Source organism: Haematobia irritans, chromosome 5, assembly GCF_050003625.1.
Source record: "Haematobia irritans isolate KBUSLIRL chromosome 5, ASM5000362v1, whole genome shotgun sequence".
Lineage (NCBI taxonomy): Eukaryota > Metazoa > Arthropoda > Insecta > Diptera > Muscidae > Haematobia > Haematobia irritans.
The window spans coordinates 44,984,099-45,009,670 of record NC_134401.1 but is presented as its reverse complement, the minus strand read 5'-3'; the positions used below and the strand labels follow the sequence as shown (position 1 = coordinate 45,009,670).

The window sequence follows — 25,572 nt, the reverse complement described above, 5'->3', positions numbered from 1 at the left end:
CTGATGAAAAATGCTGGATTCGGAGTCGGAGTCGAGCAAAATTGGCTCGACTCCACAGCCCTGATAGTAACGCACCTGGAATAAGGGGGATTGACTCCCTTTTTCTTGGTAACTTTTGATTTTGATAAGATATATCGATATATCATGTTTGGCGATACTAGATTGATTGTAAATAATTTTTGCCGCAAATTTTTAATTTCCGCCCATAGTGCAATGGATTATTAAATAAAAGTAATCGTGAAAAATCAAGATTTTAGCAGCTAAACTTGAACTTAATGCCCTCTTTAAAGGGGAGTACTAGGTTCGATTTTCCGCCAAAAACACCAAATTATTAGAAGTGGAACGATTATATTTCTTATCAAATCTTGTAAAATTATGAATTGAAAAGATCCAGGGTATTGATTGTGAAACTTTTTATATTTCTAAATACATTGTAACCGTGGTTACCGGCTCGAAAAATTAACATAATACCCACCTTAATGACATGTACCGGAATAAAAGTCGAAAAGCGACTTTTCATTTTTGAACTGTTATTTTTTTTTTTTTTTTTTTAATCCACGAATCCACTGTTAGAGATCATATATTCCCAAGAAGTCAACTTCAATTCAACTTCATTATAGTAGATTTTCCTTAAATAATTTTATGCTGTTCTATGGGACTACTAACACATCGCCAACATAATTCAATTTTGTCTTTTTATGGTCTTGTTTGTTTTTCTTTTTTTTCAATGAAAGTGTATATTTTTCTTCTTTGTAATTGTTTTTGTTCTTTAATAACATTTGATATTATTGCATAATGTGTTTTGTATTTATGTATGTTTTTTTGTGTAATATATAATGATTTCGGTTTTCTTCATAAAAAATGATTTTTGTTTTAGTTTTTTGTGCTTTAGTTTTTTTTAAATTAAATTTTATTACGTTACCTCTTAAAATATAGCGGGATAGGGATTGAGTTTGGGATTTTATGGAGGGAGAAGGGTTGAAGGATGTAAAGAAATTTTGTTTTTTAAATATTCATGAATGTCTGTATGTATCATCGGATGCAAGTACATTTTAAATTTAATGTACCACAAATTATGTGTATGTTATTTGTGTGTATATATATCATTATTATTATTATTATTTATATAATTAACAAAGTTCTTTGCAATTTTCTATGTATTTATGAATTTAGATGTATGTTGTGTGTGTGTGTGTGTTTGTGGAGGGATGATTAGGATTTTTGGTTGGGGTTATTTCTCAAATTAGGGGTTATTCTCAATATACTTTCAGTAGTTTTGCTTATTAAAGGCCATTCTGTCACACAATATTTGTTGGGCAAATTTGCCAAATGGGAAATTAAAATAATGGCAACACTGAACTCTGTCTATTTTTAACTTCATTTGTTTATACCGAACGGTAATGTCATTTCTACAAAATGTAAATATTTTTTTTTCCGTAGACGTCAAATTTTTATTGGACCCAACGTACTTGTAATTTAGTATATTATAATCTGCGTAAACTTGAGGAACCAGTTCCCCCTATACTTAGCTTATTTTCTATATTTTATTTAATTCTCATTTCATTTTGGGAAAAAAAGGAAAAAAATTAATCATTGCTCAGCTTTTACCCTATATCAGCCCGGCATCTGTCCAACAAATCATATATGTGAGAACGGCCCATTAAACTGAACTGTCAACAACAGCTGATTTTATTCCTACAAGCAGCTGTTATTGACATTTCATTTTATTTTGGATGTGGGAACATGATGGTAACAATGGATTTTTTTTTTGTTTGTTTTTAATGATAATTAGGAATTTGTTATATCGAATGGAACGAGATGATTCTATTTGTGTATGTGTATGTGTTTGTTTATAAGGTGTATCACTAAGTTTTGTGGAAAAACGGGGTTTATGTTTATTATGAATGCGGGAATCTCCGTTTTCTTGCTTCATATTATGGTAGAATCGTTACTTTTGCTCAGATATTTTCCCTTCTCCTGACAGAATCACAGTCGTAGATCGAACGCAATACGTGAAGCGATATTTTTAAAGCCTATACTAGTACCTATAGATTGAGAAAATGGGATATAAAGAAAATAATATGGCATATGAATATAATATAATGAATGTAGAAATATATATAGAAATATATTAAAACAAAAAAAAATATGTTATAAGTTTTAAATGAAATTCTGCAAAAATAATAATGGCATAGCCTCAACACCACAGAATTCTACATGTTGAGGTCGGGGGTTTTTTCAATCATCTCCTAATTATTAGATTAATAATTTTATTAATTATTACAAATAAATATTGTGTTTACAGTTATTCTTCGTGTGTTCAGTTACTTATAATCTTAACTGAAAAAATATAATTTTGTTTAAATATAAACACAAACCAATCACCTTAATTAATTGAATCAATTAAACTTTTCATATCAATTAACTTTTCAATTGAACAACCAGAAAAAAAGTGAACCCACCATAAAAGTAATTGCAAATTTATTTAAGAAAATATTAGAAAAAATAAAATATTTTAGTAATTGCAACATGATACAAAGTAGTTAAAATTATTTTGGCAAATTAAAGAAAACTTATTAAAAATAATAATTTTTTCCAATTGTTTAATAAAATTTCATATTTTGGAAGAAAAAAATGGAATTAAAAATTTTTAAAATGTTTAATTTAAAAATTTTTTAAATTAAAAATTAGCGCTATATGAAGACACAATTAAAAACAAGCGTATACGGCCGTAAGTTCGGGCAGGCCGAATCTTATGTACTCTCCACCATGGATTGCGTAGAAAATTCTACTAAAGACTGTCATCCACAATCGAATTACTTGGATTGCGGTAACACTTGCCGATGGCAAGGTATCTTAAAACTCCTTACCATCGTCTTCTAAATTGTAAGTTACTCCATACGGGGTATATATTAAACAAAAAAGGCCACTTATATACGTATATAATTCAGTTTGACAAAATTTTCTATAGAAATAAAATTTTGAAAAAATTTTTTATAGAAATAAAATTTTGACAAAATTTTCCATAGATATAAAATTTGACAAAATTTGCTATAGAAATAAAATTTTGACAAAATTTTCTATAGTGATAAAATTTTGACAAAATTTTCTATAGTGATAAAATTTTGACAAAATTTTCTATAAAAATAAAATTTTGACAAAATTTTCTATAGAAATAAAATTTTGACAAAATTTTCTATAGAAATAAAATTAAGAAAAAATTTTCTATAGAAATAAAATGTTGACAAAATTTTCGAAAGAAATAAAATGTTGACAATCTTTTCCATTGAAACAAAATTTTGACAAAATTTTCTATAGAAATAAAATTTAGAAAAACATTTCTATAGAAATAACATTTTGACAAAATTTTCTATAGAAATAAAATTTTGACAAAATTTTCTACAGAAATAAAATTTTGACAAAATTTTCTATAAAAAAAAAAGAAATAAAATTTTGGCAAAATTTTCTATAGTGAAATATTTTGACAAAATTTCTATAGAAATAAAATTTTGACACAATTTTCTATAGTGATAAAGTTTTGACACAATTTTCTATAGAAATACAATTTTGACAAAATTTTCTATAGAAATAAAATTTTGACAAAATTTTCTATAGAAATACAATTTTGACAAAATTTTCTATAGAAATAAAATTTTGACAAAATTTTCTATAGAAATACAATTTTGACCAAATTTTCTATAGAAATAAAATTTTGACAAAATTTTCTATAGAAAAAAAATTTTGACAACATTTTCTATAGAAATAAAATTTTGACAAAATTTTCTATAGAAATACAATTTTGACAAAATTTTCTATAGAAATAAAATCTTGACAAAATTTTTATAGAAATAAAATTTTGACAAAATTTTCTATAGAAATACAATTTTGACAAAATTTTCTATAGAAATAAAATTTTGACAAAATTTTCTACAGTAATAAAATTTTAACAAAATTTTCTATACAAAAAAAAAGAAATAAAATTTTGGCAAAATTTTCTATAGTGATAAAATTTTGACAAAATTTCTATAGAAATAAAATTTTGACACAATCTTCTATAGTGATAAAGTTTTGACAAAATATTCTATAGAAATAAAATTTTGACAAATTTTCTATAGAAATAAAATTTTAACAAAATTTTCTACAGAAATAAAATTTTGACAAAATTTTCTATACAAAAAAAAAGAAATAAAATTTTGGCAAAATTTTCTAGTGATAAAATTTTGACAAAATTTCTATAGAAATAAAATTATGGACCGATATGGACCAATTTTTTCATGTTTGTTAGAAACTATATACTAAAACCTTGTACCAAATTTCAGCCAGATCGGATGAAATGTGCTTCTCTTAGAGGCTGCGCAAGCCAAATCTAGGGGTCCGTTTATATGGGGGCTATACGTAAAAGTGAACCGATATGGCCCATTTGCAATACCATCTGAACTACATCAATAGCAACTACTTGTGCCAAGTTTCACGACCCAGTATATACTTTATGGGCAATATTTCGATGTGTTACAAACAGAATGACAAAGTTAATATACCCCGCATCCTATGGTGGAGGGTATAAAAATACTCATTTGAGAAACTTACGAACTCAATTTCAGCAAACTTCACCCATATTTTCATATTTAGTAAAATTGTGAAATTCATTTTTATAAAATTTTTTTCTTCATTTTTAATTCACGTCATTAAAGTAAGCAAAAACTAATTAAAATAACATTTGACAAAATTGAACTAAAATAAAGTAAATTTCATGAACTAAAATACAATTAAACCGGCGATAACAAATTTGTCTTTTTTCTGGGGGAAATAAAAATATGTTAATTTAAAGGGATTATTATTCTTAGAATTCGAATGCTAGCGAAAATCTATTATACTCGTGTAATAACTACGAAATCTATGTTTCAACTTTTTCGAACACATATTGATGGAACTCTGGATCTTTCGGAAAAATAGGCAGGCATATTATTACGCACATATACGAGTAACTTAGCAACCCTGTGTTTGGTGGGACCCTATTCCCGTGATTTTATTTGGTTTCCGCAGAAACGAACTTAGTGTTGGAAGCGAAAATTAAGAATGGAAAATTTGAATCAAATGCTTTGAGAATTTATTCCGAAAAAATAAATTCGGCATTAATAATCGCAACCATTAGTAAGAATGTGCAAAATTTCAAGTAAATCGGATTACAACTTTGACATTTGTGATCATTAGAAAGATATATGAGAGTTATACCTAAATCGGAACCGATTTCATTGAAACTTGGCATACATATCCAGAATTCTACTCCCTGGGCAAATTGTTCACGAAAATTAAAGTCTTAATGAGTATTAAAAATATGCAATTAAAAATTTAATTGATACGACAAATTGTTTAATTGAAACAAAACTCAATCACAAAAATTAATAGCATTCATTAATTTTTTAGTTGGATCAATTAATTTTTTAATTGATACTAACATTTCTGTGATTGAAGACATTTCAATAAAAAAATTAATTGGATCAATTAATTTCATGATTGAATCGGATTTTTTTTTGTGTCTACTATTGTACAATCAATTGTACTTCTCAGAGTGAAAATCTGGCTTCTGGAGCCAGCACAGGCAGACAGACATGGCCAGATCGACTCAGAGGCACGGTTACCATCCGATCTACCAATAATAATCTACCAAAATTTTAAGAAAATTTTACCAAAATCTACCAAATTTAAAAAATGTTTCAAAATGTTATTTCTAAGAATTTTTTTTATATTTTATTTCTATATAGAAAAATTTGTCAAAATTTTATTTCTATAGATAATTTTGTCAAAATTCTATCTCCTTAAAAAATTTTGTCAAAATTTTATTTCTATTGAAATTTTTTTTTTAATTTTATTTCTACAGAATATTTTGCCAAAATTTTATTTCTATAGAATATTTTATCAAAATTTTATTTCTACAGAAAATTTTGTCAAAATTTTTTTCAATAGAAAATTTTGTCAAGATTTTATTTCTGTAGAAAATTTTGTTTAAATTTTATTTCTATATAAAAAAATTTGTCAAAATTTTATTTCTAGAGAAAATTTTGTCAAAATTTTATTTCTACAGAAAATTTCGTCAACATTATATTTCAATAGAAAATTTTGTTAACATTTTATTTCTATAGAACATTTTGTCGAATTTTTATTTATATACAAAATTATTTCACAATGTTATTTCTATATAGAAAATTTTGTTAAAATTTTATTTCTATATAGAAAATTTTGTCAAAATTTTATTTCTATAGATAATTTTGTCAAAATTTTATTTCTTTAAAAAATTTTGTCAAAATGTTTATTTCTATAAAAAAAAATTTGTCAAAATTTTATTTCCATAGAAAATTTTGTCCAAATTTTATTTCTATATAAAATTTTGTCAAAAATTTATTTCCATAGAAAATTTAGTCCAACTTTTATTTCTATAGAAAATTTTTTCAAAATGTTATTTCTATAGAAAATTTGTGTCAACATTTTATTTCTATAGAAAATTTTGTAAAAATTTTATTTCAATATATAACGTTTTGTCAAAATTTTATTTCTATAGAAAATTTTGATAAAATTTTATTTCTGGAGAAAATTTTGTTAAAATTTTATTTCTATAGAAAAATTTGTCAAAATTTTATTTCTAAAGAAAATTTTGTCAAAATTTTATTTCTATAGAACATTTTGTCAAAATTTTATTTCTGTAGAAAATATTCTCAAAATTTTATTTCTATAGAACATTTTGACAAAAGAGATATGCTGGCAAATTTGTTTAGGCAGTAGCCGACTATCAAACCCTTTTTCGGGAGGTTCAAGTGTAGTTCACGTTGGGTTGAGTGAATTACCCGAATTTATTCTGATAATTGGTTGATAGTTTTGCTGCAAGTAGAGGATGCTGATGAGGAATGTGGTAATTCCGAAACAGCTGTACATCCAACCATCTTGCAGTCTATAGGGCTTTGCCCAAATAAATTTGACAAGCATACTTTTCCTCTGTTGGTTAAGCTACACTTGTAGTTTAGTCAATGCATGGCTTTAAGCTGAGATCAAAAAACAAAAAAACAACAATAACGATTGAAGAGAAGCCAACAATAACAAACAAAACGAAAATTTTGTTTCTATAGAAAATTTTGTGAAACTTTTATTTATACAAAAAATTGTTTCAAAATGTTATTTCTCTATATGGAATCTTTTTTTCTATATAGAAAATTTTGTCAAAATTTTATTTCTATAGAAAATTTTAGTTAAAATTTTATTGCGTAATAAAATTTACTCAAAATTTTATTTCTATAGAAAATTTTGTTAAAATTTTATTTGTATAGAAAATTTTGTCAAAATTTTTTTCTGTAGAAAATTTTGTCAAAATTTTATTTCTATAGAACATTTTGTCAAAATTTTATTTATATAAAAAATTATTTCAAAATTTTATTTCTATAGAAAATTTTGTCAAAATTTTATTTATATAAAAAATTATTTCAAAATTTTAATTCTATAGAAAATATTGTCAAAATTTTAGAATTTTAGAAAATTTTGTCAACATTACATTTCTATAAATAACATTTTGTCAAAATTTTATTTCTATAATTTTATTTCTATTTTCGTTAACATTTTATTTCAATAAAAAATTTTGTTAAAATGTTATTTCTATAGAACATTTTGTCAAAATTTTATTTATATAAAATATTATTTCAAAATTTTATTTCTATAGAAAATTTTGTCAAAATTTTATTTATATAGAAAATTTTGTCAACATTATATTTCTATAAATAACATTTTGTCAAAATTTTATTTCTATAGAAAATTTTGTCAAAATTTTATTTCTATAGAAAATTTTGTCAAAATTTTATTTCTGTAGAAAATATTCTCAAAATTTTATTTCTATAAAAAATTTTATCAAAATTACATTTCTATAGAAAATATTGTGAAACTTTTATTTATTCAAAAAATTGTTTCAAAATGTTATTTCTATAGAAATTTTTTTCAAAATTTTATTTCTATATAGAAAATTTTTTCAAAATTTTATTTCTATAGAAAATTTTGTCAAAATTTTATTTCTATAGAAAATTTTGTCATATTTTTATTTCTATAGAAAATTTTGTCAAATTTTTATTTCTATAGAACAATTTGTCAAAATTTTATTTCTATAGAAAATTTTGTCAAAATTTTGTTTCTATAGAACATTTTGACAAAATTTTGTTTCTGTATAAAAAAATTTTTCAACATTTTATTTCAATAAAAAATGTTGTTAGAATTTTATTTCTATAGAACATTTTGTCAGAATTTTATTTCTATAGAAAATTTTGTTAAAATTTTATTTCTATAGAAAATTTTGTTTAACTTTTAGTTCTATAGAAAAATTTGTCAATTTTATTTCTATAGAAATAAATTTTGTGACAATTTTATTTCTATAGAAAATTTTGTCTAAATTTTATTTCTATGGAAAATTTTGTCAAAATTTTATTCCTATAGAAAATTTTGTCAAAATTTTATTTCAATAGAAAATTTTATCAAAATTTTATTTCTATATAGAAAATTTTGTCAAAACTTTATTTCTTTAGAAAATGTTGTTGCAATTTAATTTCTATCGAGAATTTTCTCAAAATTTTATTTCTATAGAAAGTTTTGTCAACATTTTATTTCTATAGAAAATTTTGTCAAAATTTTATTTCTTTAGAAAGTGTTGGTGCAATTTAATTTCTGTAGAGAATTTTCTCAATATTTTATTTCTATAGAAAATTTTGTCAAAAAATTGTGTTCATAAAGTGTAGATTCAAATTTACAAATTTGAATTTCCTTGGGAAATTTGGTTTCAAATGTACTGTGTACTCCGCATCCCCGTGTCCCTCTTCCGATCATAGCAGAGCCTTGTCACTGACCAGTATGTCTGAAGACAATATGGCATTAAGAGTATATGTATCTGTTATATTTAAGATTTTCTGCAATGGAGCCAGATTATTCAAATATCGGGTAAATGGTTAATGAGATTTTCCTCGAGATTGTTAATGAGTTTTCCAAACTTTAAATTCTCTCTATTTTTTTCCAAAATTTCATTTAAAACTTGTTATACATAAAGACAAAAAAAACAAACAAAAATTACCAGAAATGCGTTTAAAACGAACTCCATTTAGAGACAGACGTGGAAGTTTACAAACTTCGATTTCCCATTGAACCAACGAATCGGTATTTGGATCTCCATGTACACACCATAAAACGAACCTTTAAAAATAGAAATTTTTTGTTTGGTAGATATTTTACCATTTAATATTTCAAATATTAACAAACGAAAACAAAAATAAGGAAATTTAATCCAATATTTTTTTGGAATATGGTTTTTTACCTTTCACGTTGTTCATAGTCACAATTATTTTGATCGAGTACTTCTCTTATCTTTTGCATTATTTGATCGGGCATTAGAGGCGATGTGGTTTTCATCGACCAGGTGAATCGCAGAACTCTGGGCTTAGCGGATTCTTCGGTACTTGAGTTGCTGCTAAAATTTTTTGTAAAACAAATCAAAATAAGCATGTATGTGGTTGATGTGGTTGTTTGGTTTTTTTGGTTGCAAATCGAAAAAATTTCGCATTTTGATGTCATCAATTTATAAAATCGGCATTGGCATTAAAAATAAATGAAAATTTCAAAGTGATTTTTCATAGTCTAGTTTTAATATAAAAAGTTCGCCTTTGTGAAATTATTTAATATTAACTATAATTTTGAGTTTTTATTTATTTTTGTTTTGTTTTTATTTTTCAGATATTAACATAGCCATATGTATGTATTATTTTGACTTTATATCCAATTTTCATAATTCATTGGTATTTAGTTTAGTCTTTCCTTTATTTACAGTGTATTATTTTGGGTTAGTTGGAATATTCGATGATACATGATTGTGTTGTGATGTGATGTGAGATGATGATATTAGAGATAGTGAATTTTGAAATATAGTGCAAGAGTTCTTATTACACGAATAGTGATATACGAATAACATTGATATCCAAATTTGAAAATTTATATCAAAGAATTGCATTAACTTACATATCATAAAAAAGCAAATTAAATATATAATAAAAATATATATATTTGAATTCACATCACTTTAATAGATCACCCCTTTGTAATAGGCTTGAGTCCAAGTGTTTTTCAAACGTTTTTCTTATGCAAAATAATATGTATACGTATAAGAAAATTGCAGTATACGTATAAGAAAATTGCAGTATTGCATCAATATGTGTTCGAAAAAAAAAACAATACAAAATTTTCCCATTTATACTTAGCGAAAATTTTCCAAATTTGGATATCACTGCGGTTTCTGTGTCTGTGTGTATATTTTAACCTGTATGTGTGTGTGCATATTTATATTTTTTAATATACAATAATTTTATATTAAAATATTTTTTTTTGTTTTTTAATAACCTATGCCGTGATGAAATATACAAAATTCATAAAAACTTCACTTGAATACAATGACACACATAAAATTAATGGAATTTTCACATCGGGCAGATATAAAAGCTAATGCACATTCCAGAAATAGTAGTCGTAACTCTATAATACACAGAAAAAAATATTAACAAAATTTTTCCAATTAAAATTTAAAAAAAAAATCAATTAGAAAAAAATTAATTGATTCAAAATTTTTTTTTTATAATTGACTCTGGTGATTCATACTATAATTTATGTGATTAAAGCAAGTTCAATTAAAAATCACTTGGATCAATTAATTTCGTAGTTGAAGATAAAAATATTTTGTTTCTAAAAAAAAAATATTACCTAAATTTTCCTAATTAAAATTTTAATTGAATTTTAAAAGAATTTTTCAATTACAAAAAAATTAATTGATTCAAAATATGTTTATTGTAATTGGATCGGTTAAAATTTTTAATTGAGACCAATGATTCATTCTATAATTTCTATGATTAAAGAAATTTCAATTAAAAATCAATGTTATCAATTAACTTCGTGTTTGAAGAAAAAAAGAGTTAAAAAAATAGCACCAAAATTTTTCCAACTAAAATTTTAATTGAATTTTAAAAAAATTCAATTAGAAAAAAATTGATTCAAAAAAATCTTGGATGGGTTAATTTTTTTAATTGACACTAATGATTCATACTATAATTTCTATGATTAAAGAACTTAAAAAAAACAATTGGATCAATTTATTCTTCTAACACGAAATTAATTGATCCAATTGCTTTTTAATTTAAATTTCTTTAATCATAGAAATTAAGTTAAGAATGTTTTTTTTTTTTAATATTTTTCCAATTAATATTTTAATTGAATTTTAAAGAATTTTTCAATTACAAAAAACAATAATTGATTCAAAACAATTTTTATTGTAATTGGATGGGTTAATTTTTTTAATTGACACTAATAATTCATACTATAATTTCTATGATTAAAGAAATTTAAATTAAAAAGCAATTGAATCAATTAATTTCGTGTTTGAAGATGAAAATGAAAAAAATATTACCAAAATTTTTCCAATTAACATTTTAATTGAATTTAAAAAAAATATTAAATTAAAAAAAAATAATTGATTAAAAAATTATTAGTTTTCTTTTTCGAGTTTGAAGAAAAAAAGGTTTTTTTTTTGAAAAATAAAATAGCAGCAACATTTTTCCAACTAAAATTTTAATTGAATTTTAAAAAAATTCAATTAGAAAAAAATTGATTAAAAAAAATCTTGGATGGGTTGATTTTTTTAATTGACACTAATAATTCATACTATAATTTCTATGATTAAAGAAATTAAAAAAAAAAAAACAATTAAATCAATTTATTTCGTATTTGAAGTTAAGAATGTTTTTTTTTTTTCTTAAATATCACCAAAATTTTTCCAATTAATATTTAAATTGAATTTTAAAGAATTTTTCAATTACAAAAAACAATAATTGATTCAAAACAATTTTTATTGTAATTGGATGGGTTATTTTTTTTTTTAATTGACACTATTAATTCATACTATAATTTCTATGATTAAAGAAATTTAAATTAAAAAGCAATTGAATCAATTAATTTCGTATTTGAAGATAAAAATATAAAAATGAAAAAAATATATATATTACCAAAATTTTTCCAATTAAAATTTTAATTGAATATAAAAAAATATTAAATTAGAAAAAAATAATTGATTAAAAAATTATTAGTTTTCTTTTTCTTGTTTGAAGAAAAAAAGTTTTTTTTTTGAAAAATAAAATAGCACCAAAATTTTTCCAACCAAAATTTTTTGAATTTTAAAAAAATTCAATTAGAAAAAAAAATTGATTCAAAAAAATCTTGGATGGGTTAATTTTTTTAATTGACACTAATGTTTCATACTATAATTTCTATGATTAAAGAAATTAAAAAAAAAAACAATTGGATCAATTTATTTCGTATTTGAAGTTAAGAATGTTTTTTTAATAGCACCAAAATTTTCCAATCAATATTTTAATTGAATTTTAAAGAATTTTTCAATTACAAAAAACAATAATTGATACAAAAAAAGTTTTATTGTAATTGGATGGGTTATTTTTTTTTTAATTGACACTAATAATTCATACTATAATTTCTATGATTAAAGAAATTTGAATTAAAAAGCAATTGAATCAATTAATTTCGTGTTTGAAGATAAAAATATAATAATAAAAAAATATTACCAAAATTTTTCCAATTAAAATTTTAATTGAATTTAAAAAAATATTAAATTATTATTAAAATATTAAATTATTTGATTAAAAAATTATTAGTTTTCTTTTTATTCCACCTTTATCAATATATCAGGCATCTTTATTAATCATTACATTATAGATTAAAAAATGTTTATTGTAATTTGATTGGTTAATTTTTTTAATTGACACTGGTGATTCAAACTATAATTTCTGTTATTAAAGAAATTTCAATTAAAAATCAATCGAATCAAGTAATTTCATGTTTGAGTATAAAAATATTTTTTTCTGTGTATATATTACAGTGGTGGCCATAAATGTGGCCATGAATTAGAAAACTAAAATCCTCAGAAAATATAGTTAACAACTGTTCTAATTAATTTTCTTAGAAAAAATTATACGGATGAATTTAATTTAATTTTTTTTTTTTGCCACCACTGTATGTCTGCCTACCAATACAGAATCACATTAGGACTGTTTATTACTGGATGCATTATTTGTTTGGGCTATCCAGAGCATCGTTGCACTGTGTTCTATTTGGAATATCTCACTTCAAAATGAATTGATGTTGCCAGATTGAATTTTGATAAAGTGACGTTTACTCGATTGCCAGTATCAATTTATTGTGATTAATTTGTCAAATAATATGAAATTAGAAGTGGTAAAATATCATAAGTAATCACAGCAAGAAATATTTATTACTATTTGAGCATTTCATATATTACAAATGTTTTCTGCGATTGTTTTTAAACAACTGATGTTTAATATTTGGAGATGCCCTGGATAAACGAGTGCTCTGTTTCCTATTAGTCCAGCCCTATTATTAGTTGATGTAGCCCTGGATTTCCCATCCTCTGGTTATCTGTTAAAGTTATATTTTACTATGGCACATTCAAAGCTCAATAAAAAACATGTAATTTTTTTTATATTAAGGCCGGTACTATGTTCATTCTTGCGAAAAATTTTTATGGAAACCATTATTTCGCACATAGAAAGCGGCGTTTTTTTAGGTAGCTTGGAGCGCTATTTTACAGGGAGCGATATTGGATTAAGTTGGTGGTTGTTGCTTGTTTTTACAAAATAACATTTTATTTTTCCTTGGGCAATTGATCTGCTATTCCTTTGATCCTTTGTATAGTTTCGGAACAAAAATATGGTCCGTGTTTGATTTATAAACCCGCACAAATAGTTTTTAATAAATAAATTATTTCTTAATTCACATTGCAAATGGCGCCGTGCTATAAACGTCAGTTTTTCAACACGAAAAAACAAAGTATCACAAATGGAAAAAATTTCGCAAATTTTTCGCATTTTTTGATTTTGTATGGAGTTTCAACGCGAAAACCGAACAGAGTACCGGCCTTTATTTGAAGATAAGAAATTACCACGTGGCAAAGCAATAATGGAGGGTTAAAAAAAAATTATTCAATGGCAACACTATATCGCGAATTTTAAGCTTTCCATAAGAAACACACGTTAATAAGTATTGGCCTGCTAACAGTCCCGTAGGTTGACGATAAATCAGAGAGAATAAAAAGACAAGAGAACGAAACTGTGAAACTGCATCAGTAGGTGGCAGTCATGAGGAAAATTTCTCTATTATGCAGTTTTTGTCGGTGCTTCTCTCAAATATCTTACAGTTTGCGTCGGCGTCATCCAGTTCAGTTCTCTGCCGGCTTTACGAAACGTAAGGAAAATAGGATTTAGAACCTACTTTGTTGTAACAATTGTTCTGTTTTATAAATGTTTTCATTCCATAAATTTTTTTGGCAGACAATTTGAAATTATGACTGCCGATGACTTAATAAATAATTTATCACAACAGCGCTTCGACCACAACGTCGGTAATACCAAAGCTGCAGGCATTGTGTGACATCTATATGGTTTACATTTGTTTTTTTTTTTTTTTTTTTTGTAGAAGAGCGCTTTTCGTTCTCTTGTGTTTTTATTCTCTCTGGATAAATAACATATTGGTGTTGTCACTGATTCCCATCTTTTTAACCCTTTGAATACCGATGTCCACTACAGAGGACATTCAAATATGACCCCATAATCTAACTTCTCCCCTCAGTTTCGATTTATTTCTCAATGTTAATTTAAGGTGTTATCTAAATATGCAGTAAATAATTTCCATATTGTTGGGTACTAAGATCAGTTTTATCATTGTACCACTTTAGTTGCAAATTTCCCACATTTTTTCAAGTGGTGATATTTTTGTGCCACTACATGATTTTTACATTTTAGTGGCAATTTTTAAATTTTAGTGACATTTTTTTTTTGTGTATTCTGATTTGGGATCAATCAAAATACACAAAATCCCGGTGTCTAAACAAATAATCGAGTCGAATATAATCACCCGTATTTTCATCTTTCGCCACTAATTGGTATTCCGTTCGTCGATATGTATATTCTGCTATCGACGAAAATCGGTAATCATGGTGTCGCTTTTTGTCGCCAATATCGTCGCTTTTTGTCGCCGTTAAATTTACCAGCGACGAATTTAATGATTAATTTTTGAAGATGTTTTTTAGACTTTATTAATCGAATAATTGAAAAATAAATTTAATAAATGGAAATTGGTAAGAGGTAAAGTGACTAATCTTCAACATTCACAAAAAACATGGGACAAAAAAGAACTAGAGATCAGCCATTAGATGAGCTAGAATGACTCCAACGATTTAAAACCGGTTGGAACAAATGGTTTGTAGTTTAATGCCTTTGAACTTCAGAGACAAATTGTAACAAATGGTAGAAAAGCTGTAACTATTATTAAAAAAAAATCTATATTGTTCAAGTATTTATTCCTGCTTCCACTCTTTGAGGAACTCATGTTCTGAGCTGACCACGATCACAAATCTATTGATTTAAAAATGCGCTATTTATACCAAATTGATCTGTATATATTTATAGTAGTTATGGTCATCACATTCACATCATAGAAAAGAAAACTGCACAATTAAAGTAAACGTGTTGATTTTTCCATTTATTTTTAATAGAAACCCTTCAAGGCCAATGTATGTATTTCATTTAGCACCAAACTTAGATAATATAAATCATTTCCCGAGTCAAATTTATCATTTATTATTTTTAATAGCAAATAATTAAAATTCAGTTTTGCACATCAGCTGATTGTTTTCTTCCACGATGATCCTTGTGCCATTGATCTCAGCGTCGTCGCCATTTTTATAGTTTTGGAAGCTTTTACTGTCCTTGAATATATATCCACATTTTTTTTTCGCGTCAAATTAAATATTTTTTCTTGATTTGCCGACATAGAATTGCGTCAGAAATAAAAATATTTTAAACCGAAAAAAATTAAAATTCTTTTTTTGCGCATCAGCTGATTGTTTTCTAGTGATATCGGCCTTTTATTGCCGAGTATTGTAATTGGTACAAAAAGTAATCGTCGTCTCGCCGTCGCCACTTCACAGAATTACCAAATGAATGACGAGACGACTTAAAAGCGACAGACGACAAAAAGCGACGGCGGAGGGCGACTTCAGGAATAAGGGTGAATATATATGCGGGCACTTTTTCTCTTTTACCATAATGCCCTGCGTCGACATGTGTATCGCCTAAAAGTATGCAAATAATTCTTTTTTATAGTAGATAACCGGGATAATGGCCTGAATATTAAATTTGAAGATATGGTTTTCAAAGAAATCGAGATAAAATTAAATGAAAAATGAAACAATAATATAAATATATTTTTATGAGGTTCTTTTTGAATCCGAAAGTAGTGCAAATTTGGCTCAGAAACAATGAATTTTACATGAAAAAAATATTTATTTTTTCGATTTTTATATCTACACATAAAATATATTTTTTTGTGTTCCATCCAGGGATCCACCGTGGAGCAATGGTTAGCATGCCCGCCTTGCATACACAAGGTCGTGGGTTCGATTCCTGCTTCGACCGAATAACAAAAAGTTTTTCAGCGGTGTATTATCCCACCTCAGTAATGCTGGTGACCAGGTTTGCCATTTTGGTCCGATTCGACCAAAATTGGTCCAAAAAATTATTAAATTTTAAATTTGGTCCAATGGTCGGACCAAATGAAATTTGGTTGATTTTGGTCCATTTTCGTCAAATCGGTATTTTTCAAAATTTTCTATGGAAATAAAAATTTGACAAACATTTCTATAGAAATAAACTTTAAAAAAATTTTGTATAGATATAAAATTATGCCAAAAATTTGTAAAAAATTTATGTAGAAATAAAATTTTGCGATAAGTTTCTATAGAAATAAAAGCTTGACAAAATTTTCTTTAGAAATAAAATTTTGGCTAAATTTTCTATAAAAATAAAATCTTGGCTAAATTTTCTATAGAAATAGAACATTGATAAAATTTCCTAAAGAAATGAAATTTTGACAAAATTTTCTATAGAAATAAAATTTGGACAACATTTTCTATAGAAATTAAATTTTGACAAAATTTTCTATAGAAATACAATTTGGACAAAATTTTCTATAGAAATGAAATTTTGACATAATTTTCTATAGAAATAAAATTTGGACAAAATTTTCTATAGAAATAAATTTTTAACAAAATTTTCTATAGAAATAAAATTTGGACAAAATTTTCTATAGAAATACATTTTTGACAAAATTTTCTATAGAAATAAATTTTTGACAAAACTTTCTATAGAAATAAAATTTGGACAAAATTTTCTATAGAAATAAAATTTGGACAAAATTTTCTATAGAAATAAATTTTTAACAAAATTTTCTATAGAAATAAAATTTGGACAAAAATTTTTATAGAAATAAAATTTGTACAAAAATAAATTTTTGGCAGAATTTTCTATAGAAATAAACTTTTGACAAAAAAATTTTATAGAAATAAATAGAAATAGAAATTTTTCATAGAACTAAAAATTTGACAAAATTTTTTATAGAAGTAAAATTTTGGAAAAAAATTAACTTTTAAATTATATTAATTTAATTTGGAAAAATGGTCCGCTGGTACGAATTTTGGTCCCATTGTGGAAAAATGTTGGTCCAATATAAAAATACAATGTGGCAACGCTGCTGGTGACATTTCTGAGGGTTTCAAAGCTTCTCTAAGTGGTTTCACTGCCATGTGGAACGCCTTTCGGACTCGGCTATGAAAAGGAGGTCCCTTGCCATTGAGCTTAACATGGAATCGGACAGCACTCAGTGATAAGAGAAAAGTTCACCAATGTGGTATCACAATGGACTGAATAGTCTAAGTGAGCCTGATACATCGGGCTGCAACCTAACCTAACTTGTCACGAAATTAATTGATCCAATTAATTTTTAATTGAAATGTCTTCAATCACAGAAATGATAGTATCAATTAAAAAATTAATTGATAATCATATTTTTTTTTGTTTCAATTAAATAAAAATTATTTAATTTAATATTTTTTAAAACTTAATTTAATACTTTTTAAAACTCTTTAATTGGACAAATTTTCTTGAATTTTTTTTTTTTTGTATACATAAAGACGTTTTGAATAATACTAGCAAATTCCATGTCTACCGAGAAGTGGAACGGCACACTTTTCACATATTTACTGGGTTTTATATAGTGCATAATTTTAATTTATTTGAAAGTATGCGTAAAACATTGGACTTTTACATATATAACCTCAAAAGAAATTCTTGTTAAGCGGAAATTCTGTCCATCTCTAGAAGGACAGTTTTGGATGTACATTAAAAGTAATGATTGCCAATTTTTTTGTGTTGGGTGAAATTCCATTTTTAATGTGCGCGTTAGAATTGTTGTTGTATCCTGGAAACCAGTTTCTGTAAGTTGTCACATGTTGTAGTTGACTGTAGAAACAATAAGCATTGTTCTAACAAATTAGCTTTCTAAAAATAAATTTCGTGTTGTTGCATTACTATGTAACAAAACGAAATAAAAATAAGATTAAGGGACTTGTAAGTTATATGAAAAGATGATGTACAGTGGGAGAAAACATGATTCAATTTGTAAGAGGAAATTTCCCAAATGTTTTCTCCATAAGGAGTTAGCATAAAGGGCCCAAAATTGAGTTATCTCTCCCAGCCAGATCTATACTAAAGGCTGTGGAAAGGTTCATTCGCCCGAACCGAAACATGTACAGTCCAGGCGTGTATAGATTTGTATCTGGCGTTTTCTTTTCAATGGCTTTATTAACCATGTTCCTTAATCTATATCTGTCCATAAAGCTCGAAAAATAATTGTATAATTAGATATAATGCATTTGGACGTCAATTGCCTGTTTCGGTATCAGGCTAACATGAAATGAAATTCCATTTTTGTTTGTGAACTTCCAATTTTTATTTTGCTAGGCGGGTTATTTTATATTTTTTTTAATAAAACGACAGCAATAAGAAATTACATGTTTTTATTGAACTAGAAAGTGGACTATTAAACGAATGGTTTCTAAATATCGGTTCCCTTTAAAGCCGCCTAATATTAGTAGAATTTCAGCTCTTTCATATCCTTACGTTACCACTTTATCTCATAAGTTTCCCAAGGGATATCTAAATGGCATCTAGACTCAATAAAAACATATACCCAAACGATATGATTTTTATTTTAACATAAACCTTGTTTTCTATGTATTTTTGGTAAAAAAAAATAAAAAAAAAATTCCCTTGAAATAATTAATATTGCATTTCAATTCATATAAATTTGTTTTTAGTGTTTTTTTAATGTTATTGATGTTTGAGTTTTAATTTTAAACTATTTAGAGAAATATGTATGATGATAAGTTAATACGTTACATGACTTTTGAAAAGAATAAGACTACTGGCACATTGGACAAATATTTGATGGGAAAAGTTTTTGGCCCAGGTTAAGTGATATACAAAATATAAAAATTGGTATATTTGGTAATAAAAAATTTTTTGTTTTTTTTTTTAAGTTTTTTAAGTTAAACCAAATATTTGTCCATTGTGATTGTACCCTAAGAAAAAAATTCTCCACTCCATAGGAAATAATTAAGAAATATTTTAATTTGTTTTGTATATATTTTCCATTTATTATCTCTTTTTTTAATATATATTTATTTTAGTTATGCTTTGTAAGTTAGGTATGTTTTTTTTTTTTTTTAACTTAACTTATATCTGTATGATTTTACTTAGATTTGTAACAATCGCTCTTGTTGCTTAAATTTTTTGTTTGTTTAGAACCACACCAAAAGTGAGTTAGTTTTATGTATTATATTTTTTGTATTATTTTTTTTTTTCTTTTCAAATTAACTGTGATAGATGTAAAATGTGACTTCTTTCTCCTCCCTGTGTAAGCCAGCATGTGGGGCCAATTAATTAATCATCGTTGTTATTTGTTGTTGTTATTGTTATGAGAGAAAAATGTTAAGTCGAGTTTTATATGATTTAAAAAAATGTTTAGTTTTTGTGTGAGTTTTTTTTTTGATGGCATGCACTGCTAGCTAACCTCTCAATATGAATAAATTTATTTTTCATACATTTTTTTTTCTTCTGTTTAACATATGAAATTGTCCTTGGGACTACTTCAAGTAGGCATGATTATTTTTGGAAATAAATTAAAAATGAAATAAGAAAAAGAAATAAACAAATTGACCAAATATATTATATTGTATGTGTGTATTTATATGTATATCTATTAACAATTTCGTTTTATAAATTAAACATTTCTTTATCATTATATGCTATTCATTTTCCTTCTTCTTTTTTTTTTTTTTTTGCTTGTGAAAACTATTTTTATTATTTATTTATAAGTTTTTCTTGCAAGTCTATTTCTTTTTTTGTTTGTTTGTTTGTTTTTTTTTTAACAACTATTTTTTGTTTTGAGGTGTTTAGGAATAAAATTTATCTATTTTATTTTATTACAAATTATAAACTAATAAAAATTAAATTTAAAGGAAGATAATTTAAAAGTAGTTCGGCTAATAAAAACTATTTTTTGTTTTATCATTGTATCATTAAATAATTAGAATAATATATGTGTAGTAAATATGTATGTAGTAGTATTTGTGTAAGACAATAGAAGTATGCAAATTCCATATTCCCTCGAGTAATAAAATTTGAAAAAGAATTCAATTATAATAGTTTTAAAACAAACTTATTTTCCAATAAAAGAAAGAGACAAAGGCTAATATAAGAAATAAAAAATTATAAACAGAAATTTGTAGTAGGTTTAATTTTTTTGAAAAATATTAACATAATTTAACCTTTTTTTTTGAATATGGCCTTAAAGTAAAATCATAATAATTTTATTTTATGATTGAAATACTTTTAGGGTCAGTTTCTCAATGTCTTGTTATTATTTATCGTGTCGATAAAACAGCTGATCCCATACAAAAATTTTACTAACCGGAGGTATGTATTTGTAGAAATTTGTAGTAGGTTTAATTTTTTTAAAAAATATTAATATAATTTAACCTTTTTTGAATATGGCCTTAAATTAAAATTAAAATAAAACCATAGTCATTTTATTTTATGATTGAAATACTTTTAATGTATTTGTAGAAATTTGTAGTAGGTTTAATTTTTTGAAAAATAGTAACATAATTTAACCTTTTTTTGCATATGGCCTTAAGGTGAGTACTAAGTTCGAGTTTAGAGGCCAACGTGAAAACTAAATCAGTAAAAAAGGTATAACATTATACATATTTGTTGTAAATTTTATTATAACTTTATGGGGAATAGCCCAAAGCAAATTTTCACAAAGCTTGTATTCCCGAAAAAGGATTATTAAAGAAAAGTACACCCATGTTCCGATATCCACTTCAATTCCACTTCCATTATTCACATCAAATCCACGAACGTGAAAATTTGGTGTTCTTAATTCCACGTTCTTTTTTGAACATTTCTGTAACCAACTGGGTTGCACAAATCACCCAAAAATTCACTAAGGCGGAAATCAAAATAAGTGGAATCAATAGACTTATTATAATTTATTATTTTTTTAATTAAAAATGACGCAGTTTTAATAAAACTCATTTATTAAATATAAAACATTTCAAATTTTTTACGCGAGTACTTTTTTTAACCGGAAATACACCCATCGTGGACATAATTCAACTTTCACCAAGACTTTTGCAAGTGAATTGATTTCACGAAAATTCCGGTGAAAGTGGATTGTAGGACACGAAAATCGTGGAATTGATTCATATTCACCTGGAAGTGGATTTGGGAACGTGGGCAGTAATCGTGGAAAATTGAAGATTTTAGCGGCTAAACTCGAACTTAATACCCACCTTTAAAGCAAAATCAAAATAAAATCATAATAATTTTATTTTATGATTGAAATACTTTTAATTGCCGCTGGCCATTAATTATTTGTGGTCAGGAATAAGTCCTCAAATAATAACTACGATATTTAATGCTGCAATATTGTTTGTTTGTGTGTTGTGCTTTTGGGCCTTTTGGAATTTGCTAACGCTCTCCTAATTGCAACACTGGAAGTGTCTAATGGATGTAGGTGGTTGCCAACACACACACACACAAAAATGTTTCCGATTCCATCACGAAATTAATTGGTCCAATTAATTTTTTAATTGAAATATCTTCATTCACAAAAATGAGAGTATAAAATCACAGTTTTAATTGGACATAATAAAAAACGTGATTAAAAAAAAATTAATTGATTTTATTAGCAATTAAATTACATTATTTTTTTAAATAATTAAATAAAAAATTAATTTTTTAATTGAATCAATTAAAAATGTAGTTTGTGTTGATGGGAAAACTCGATTAATCTTTTAATTAAAAACAGAACTATTTTCATTTATACTCACAAAAAAATTCTGATTCAATCGCGAAATTAATTGATGCAGTTGAAATGTCTACAATGATGGTATCAATTAAAAAATTAATTGAAAGTCAATTAAAAAATTAATTGAAAGTCAATTAAAAAATTAATTGATTCAATTAAAAAAATTAATTGATACTATTAATTTTTGCAATTGATTTTTTCAATTAAAAATTTGTTCAATAAATTAAAATTTTAATTGAATATTTTTTAAAACTCAATAAAGACTTTAATTGGAAAAATTTTAGTGTACATTTTTTCTGTGTACTTTCTTAATTTTCTTAGTTTGTTTTTAGTTTGATTAAAATCGGCTTTTGCGAAATAAATTTTTAATTAAAAATTAAAAAAAAAAATTGCCATCACTTTTTGTATCTTAAGGCCGGTACTATGTTCATTCTTGCGAAAATTTTTTATAGAAACCATTATTTCACACATAGAAAGCGGTGTTTATTTAGGTAACATGGAGCGATATTGAATTAAGGGCCTTTTCGGAAATGCAGTGTTGCGCTGCAACTGCTGCGCATCACATTCATAATTGCAACATCCGGCAACACTGTAAGCGTCATATGTTCTAAAATGCAACAATGTAGCATGTGTTGCGCAAACGTAATAAAAAACACGCAGTATAAAAATGGCTGATGCAGAGAACGAGTAAGTATTAAAATTTTCAATTTAGTTTTTTTGTTTTTAATTATTATATTATATGTTTATAATATTTTTATTATATTTTCATAATTTTTTAGGGTAGAGGTTGATTCCAAGACAACTAAATTAATAGTAAGAGCACATTTGGATATGGAGGGCGACTTTGCGTCAGGCCGAAAAAAAATCTGTGTTATGGAGCAAAGTGGTCGACAAAATTAAGGAAAATAAACCTGATTTCACGCTCGCTCACGAAGGAGCAGACAAATAGGAAATTTATAAATATGCAAACGACCTATAAAAGAATAAAAAAGAGAAACAAGGAGACTGGAGTATTAAATTTCGCTTTTTATACTTTAGATATCTTTTTTTTCTGTAAATAACATAGATTTGACCCATTTGAAGAGTGATCTAATTCACAAATAAAATGTATTATATACTTTTCCATTTGTGGTGTTTTTGCGTTCTATATTGCAAACAAAATATGCAACAAAAAAGCAGCTGCAACAGCTGATCGGCAACAGCTGCGCAACAAAATCAATGTTGCGCAGCAGTTGCAGCTCAACACTGCGTTTCCGAAAAGGCCCTCGTTGGTTGGTGGTTGCTGCTTGCTATTACAAAATTAACATTTTATTTTTCCTTTGGCAATTGGTCTGCTACTCCTTTGAACCTTTTTATATTTTCGGAACAAAAATATGATCCGAGTTTGCGTTATAAAACCACACAAATAGTTTTAATAAATAAATTATTTATTAATTCACATTGCGCAAATGGCGCCATGCTATAAACGTCAGTTTTTCAACTCGAAAAAACAAAGTACCACAAATGGAAAAAATTCGCTAGTTTTTCGCTTTTTTGGTTTTATATAGAGTTTCAACACGAAAACCGAGCAGAGTACCGGCATTTAGTCTTCCGATTTTGATTAAAAAGTCAAGTGTATCAATTAATTTTTTAATTAAAAATTTAAAAATTTCAATCATTGACTTAATTAACTTAATGTTTCTTTTATTTATTAATTTAAGTTAATTGTATCAATTAACTTATGTTGGTGATATTTTTTCTGTAAATTAAAAATTTGAGTAAAAATTCTTCGAGTAATTAATTTCGGTTTTTATACATAAATGTCGAAGTTTTCATATTCGAAACGAATGCTTTTGTTTGACTAGGTTGTCCAAAACATATTAATTTATAATGAAAAATTACCTGTTTTTTTTTTGGTAATTCAATCGAACGAAAAAAAGCTTTCGTTTTGGATATGTGAAATTGGTTGTAAATCATTTTTTTTTCTGTAAATAATACAGCTTTGACTCGCTTGGAGATTTAGATGATTAACGAATTAAATTTATTGTATATTCATCTGCAATAGCAGACCTACAAGAGGTTCGCATCATTTGCATTTCCCAGCAAAAAAGCGTAGCCACGAAAATATTCTTCTTGTATCCGAAAGTGGCCGAAAATTGGCTTAGAAGCTTGTCATAGAGCGGAAGAAATTTGTATTTTAACATGTTTACCCATTTTAATCAGTGTTTAAAAAAAAAATATTTTATTTAAATTTATTTATTTTTTTTTTTTTTGTTTTTATTTAAATCTGTAAGAACATGGATTTTGCATACTTTAAATATGTGTGTTTATATGTGTATGATTTTTTATTATTTTTTTTTTCTAAATATATAATTCTGATTTTAATGTGCATTTTCACCTTCGTATTATTGTTATTTAAACAACAACAACAAAAAAATCACAAATATTCTTATTAACAACAATTTTAGGTTAGGATCAACAAAGAGTCCCACCACAATTTATTGATATTTCTATAAAAAAAATTGCATCTTATTAAATACACACATGTGTTACATGGGAAAAATTATATAAACAATAATATAGCCTGATGTGAACATGGAAGCTAACGAACATTATGGAATTTTTTAATATATTTAACCAATAATAGTAATAATAACAATGTAGCAATTTGTTAGTAGTACTTTATTATTTTTTTTTTTTCTTTTTTATTAAAGCGTTTTATTGTAGGTAGTAGTGTTTTTTTTTCGGTGTGTGTGTTCTGTATTAAAAGAAAAGGGCGGATTGGAGTTTTGTTTTTATTTTTGGAAATCATAATAAATTCACATTTTTTGCTATACAACATAATTGTTTTCACCCTGATGTCCATCGTAATGATTTTCTAGAAGTTTTCTGAATGGGGGAAGTATCCCCTCAAATTAGGAAAAATTTTGCTAAAATATATAACATTTAAAAATATAGTATTGCCCTGTCTTTTTTATGTTCGGATATTTTAACATTAAATGGATTTTTATAAAACGTTTCTCATTCTTCGATAAATTTTAAAAGGTCTATAACTCTGGAAATTTATTTATTTTTATTTAATTTCAAGTAAACTTAAAAAATTATAATAAAAACAAATAAATGAAACATATTTAAATGTGAAATTGAGTATTTTTTTTATTAACTCAATTTTGAAAATTTCATTGAGATTTATATTTCTAATGGCCGGGATCTCATCCTCGGACTAGTACTTCACCG

The 25,572-nt window shown here is 25.4% G+C and overlaps 1 protein-coding gene across 12 annotated transcripts in view; it reads right to left on the bottom strand.

Annotated features, from left to right (window-relative positions):
• Window positions 1–740: 740 nt before the first annotated feature.
• par-1 overlaps window positions 741–25,572 on the bottom strand; it is a 145,774-nt gene continuing 120,942 nt past the window's right edge. For 8 of the 12 annotated variants that reach the window (XM_075310546.1, XM_075310548.1, XM_075310550.1 and 5 more), the window contains 3 exons: window positions 9,332–9,484; window positions 9,092–9,210; window positions 741–2,045 (listed from right to left, as the gene is read on the bottom strand). In XM_075310546.1, the coding sequence (XP_075166661.1) occupies window positions 1,987–2,045; window positions 9,092–9,210; window positions 9,332–9,484 (331 nt within the window). In that variant the 3' untranslated portion in view covers window positions 741–1,986. The remainder of the gene's footprint in view (window positions 2,046–9,091; window positions 9,211–9,331; window positions 9,485–25,572) is intronic. The other 4 variants (XM_075310556.1, XM_075310549.1, XM_075310547.1 and 1 more) reach the window with 1 other exon arrangement.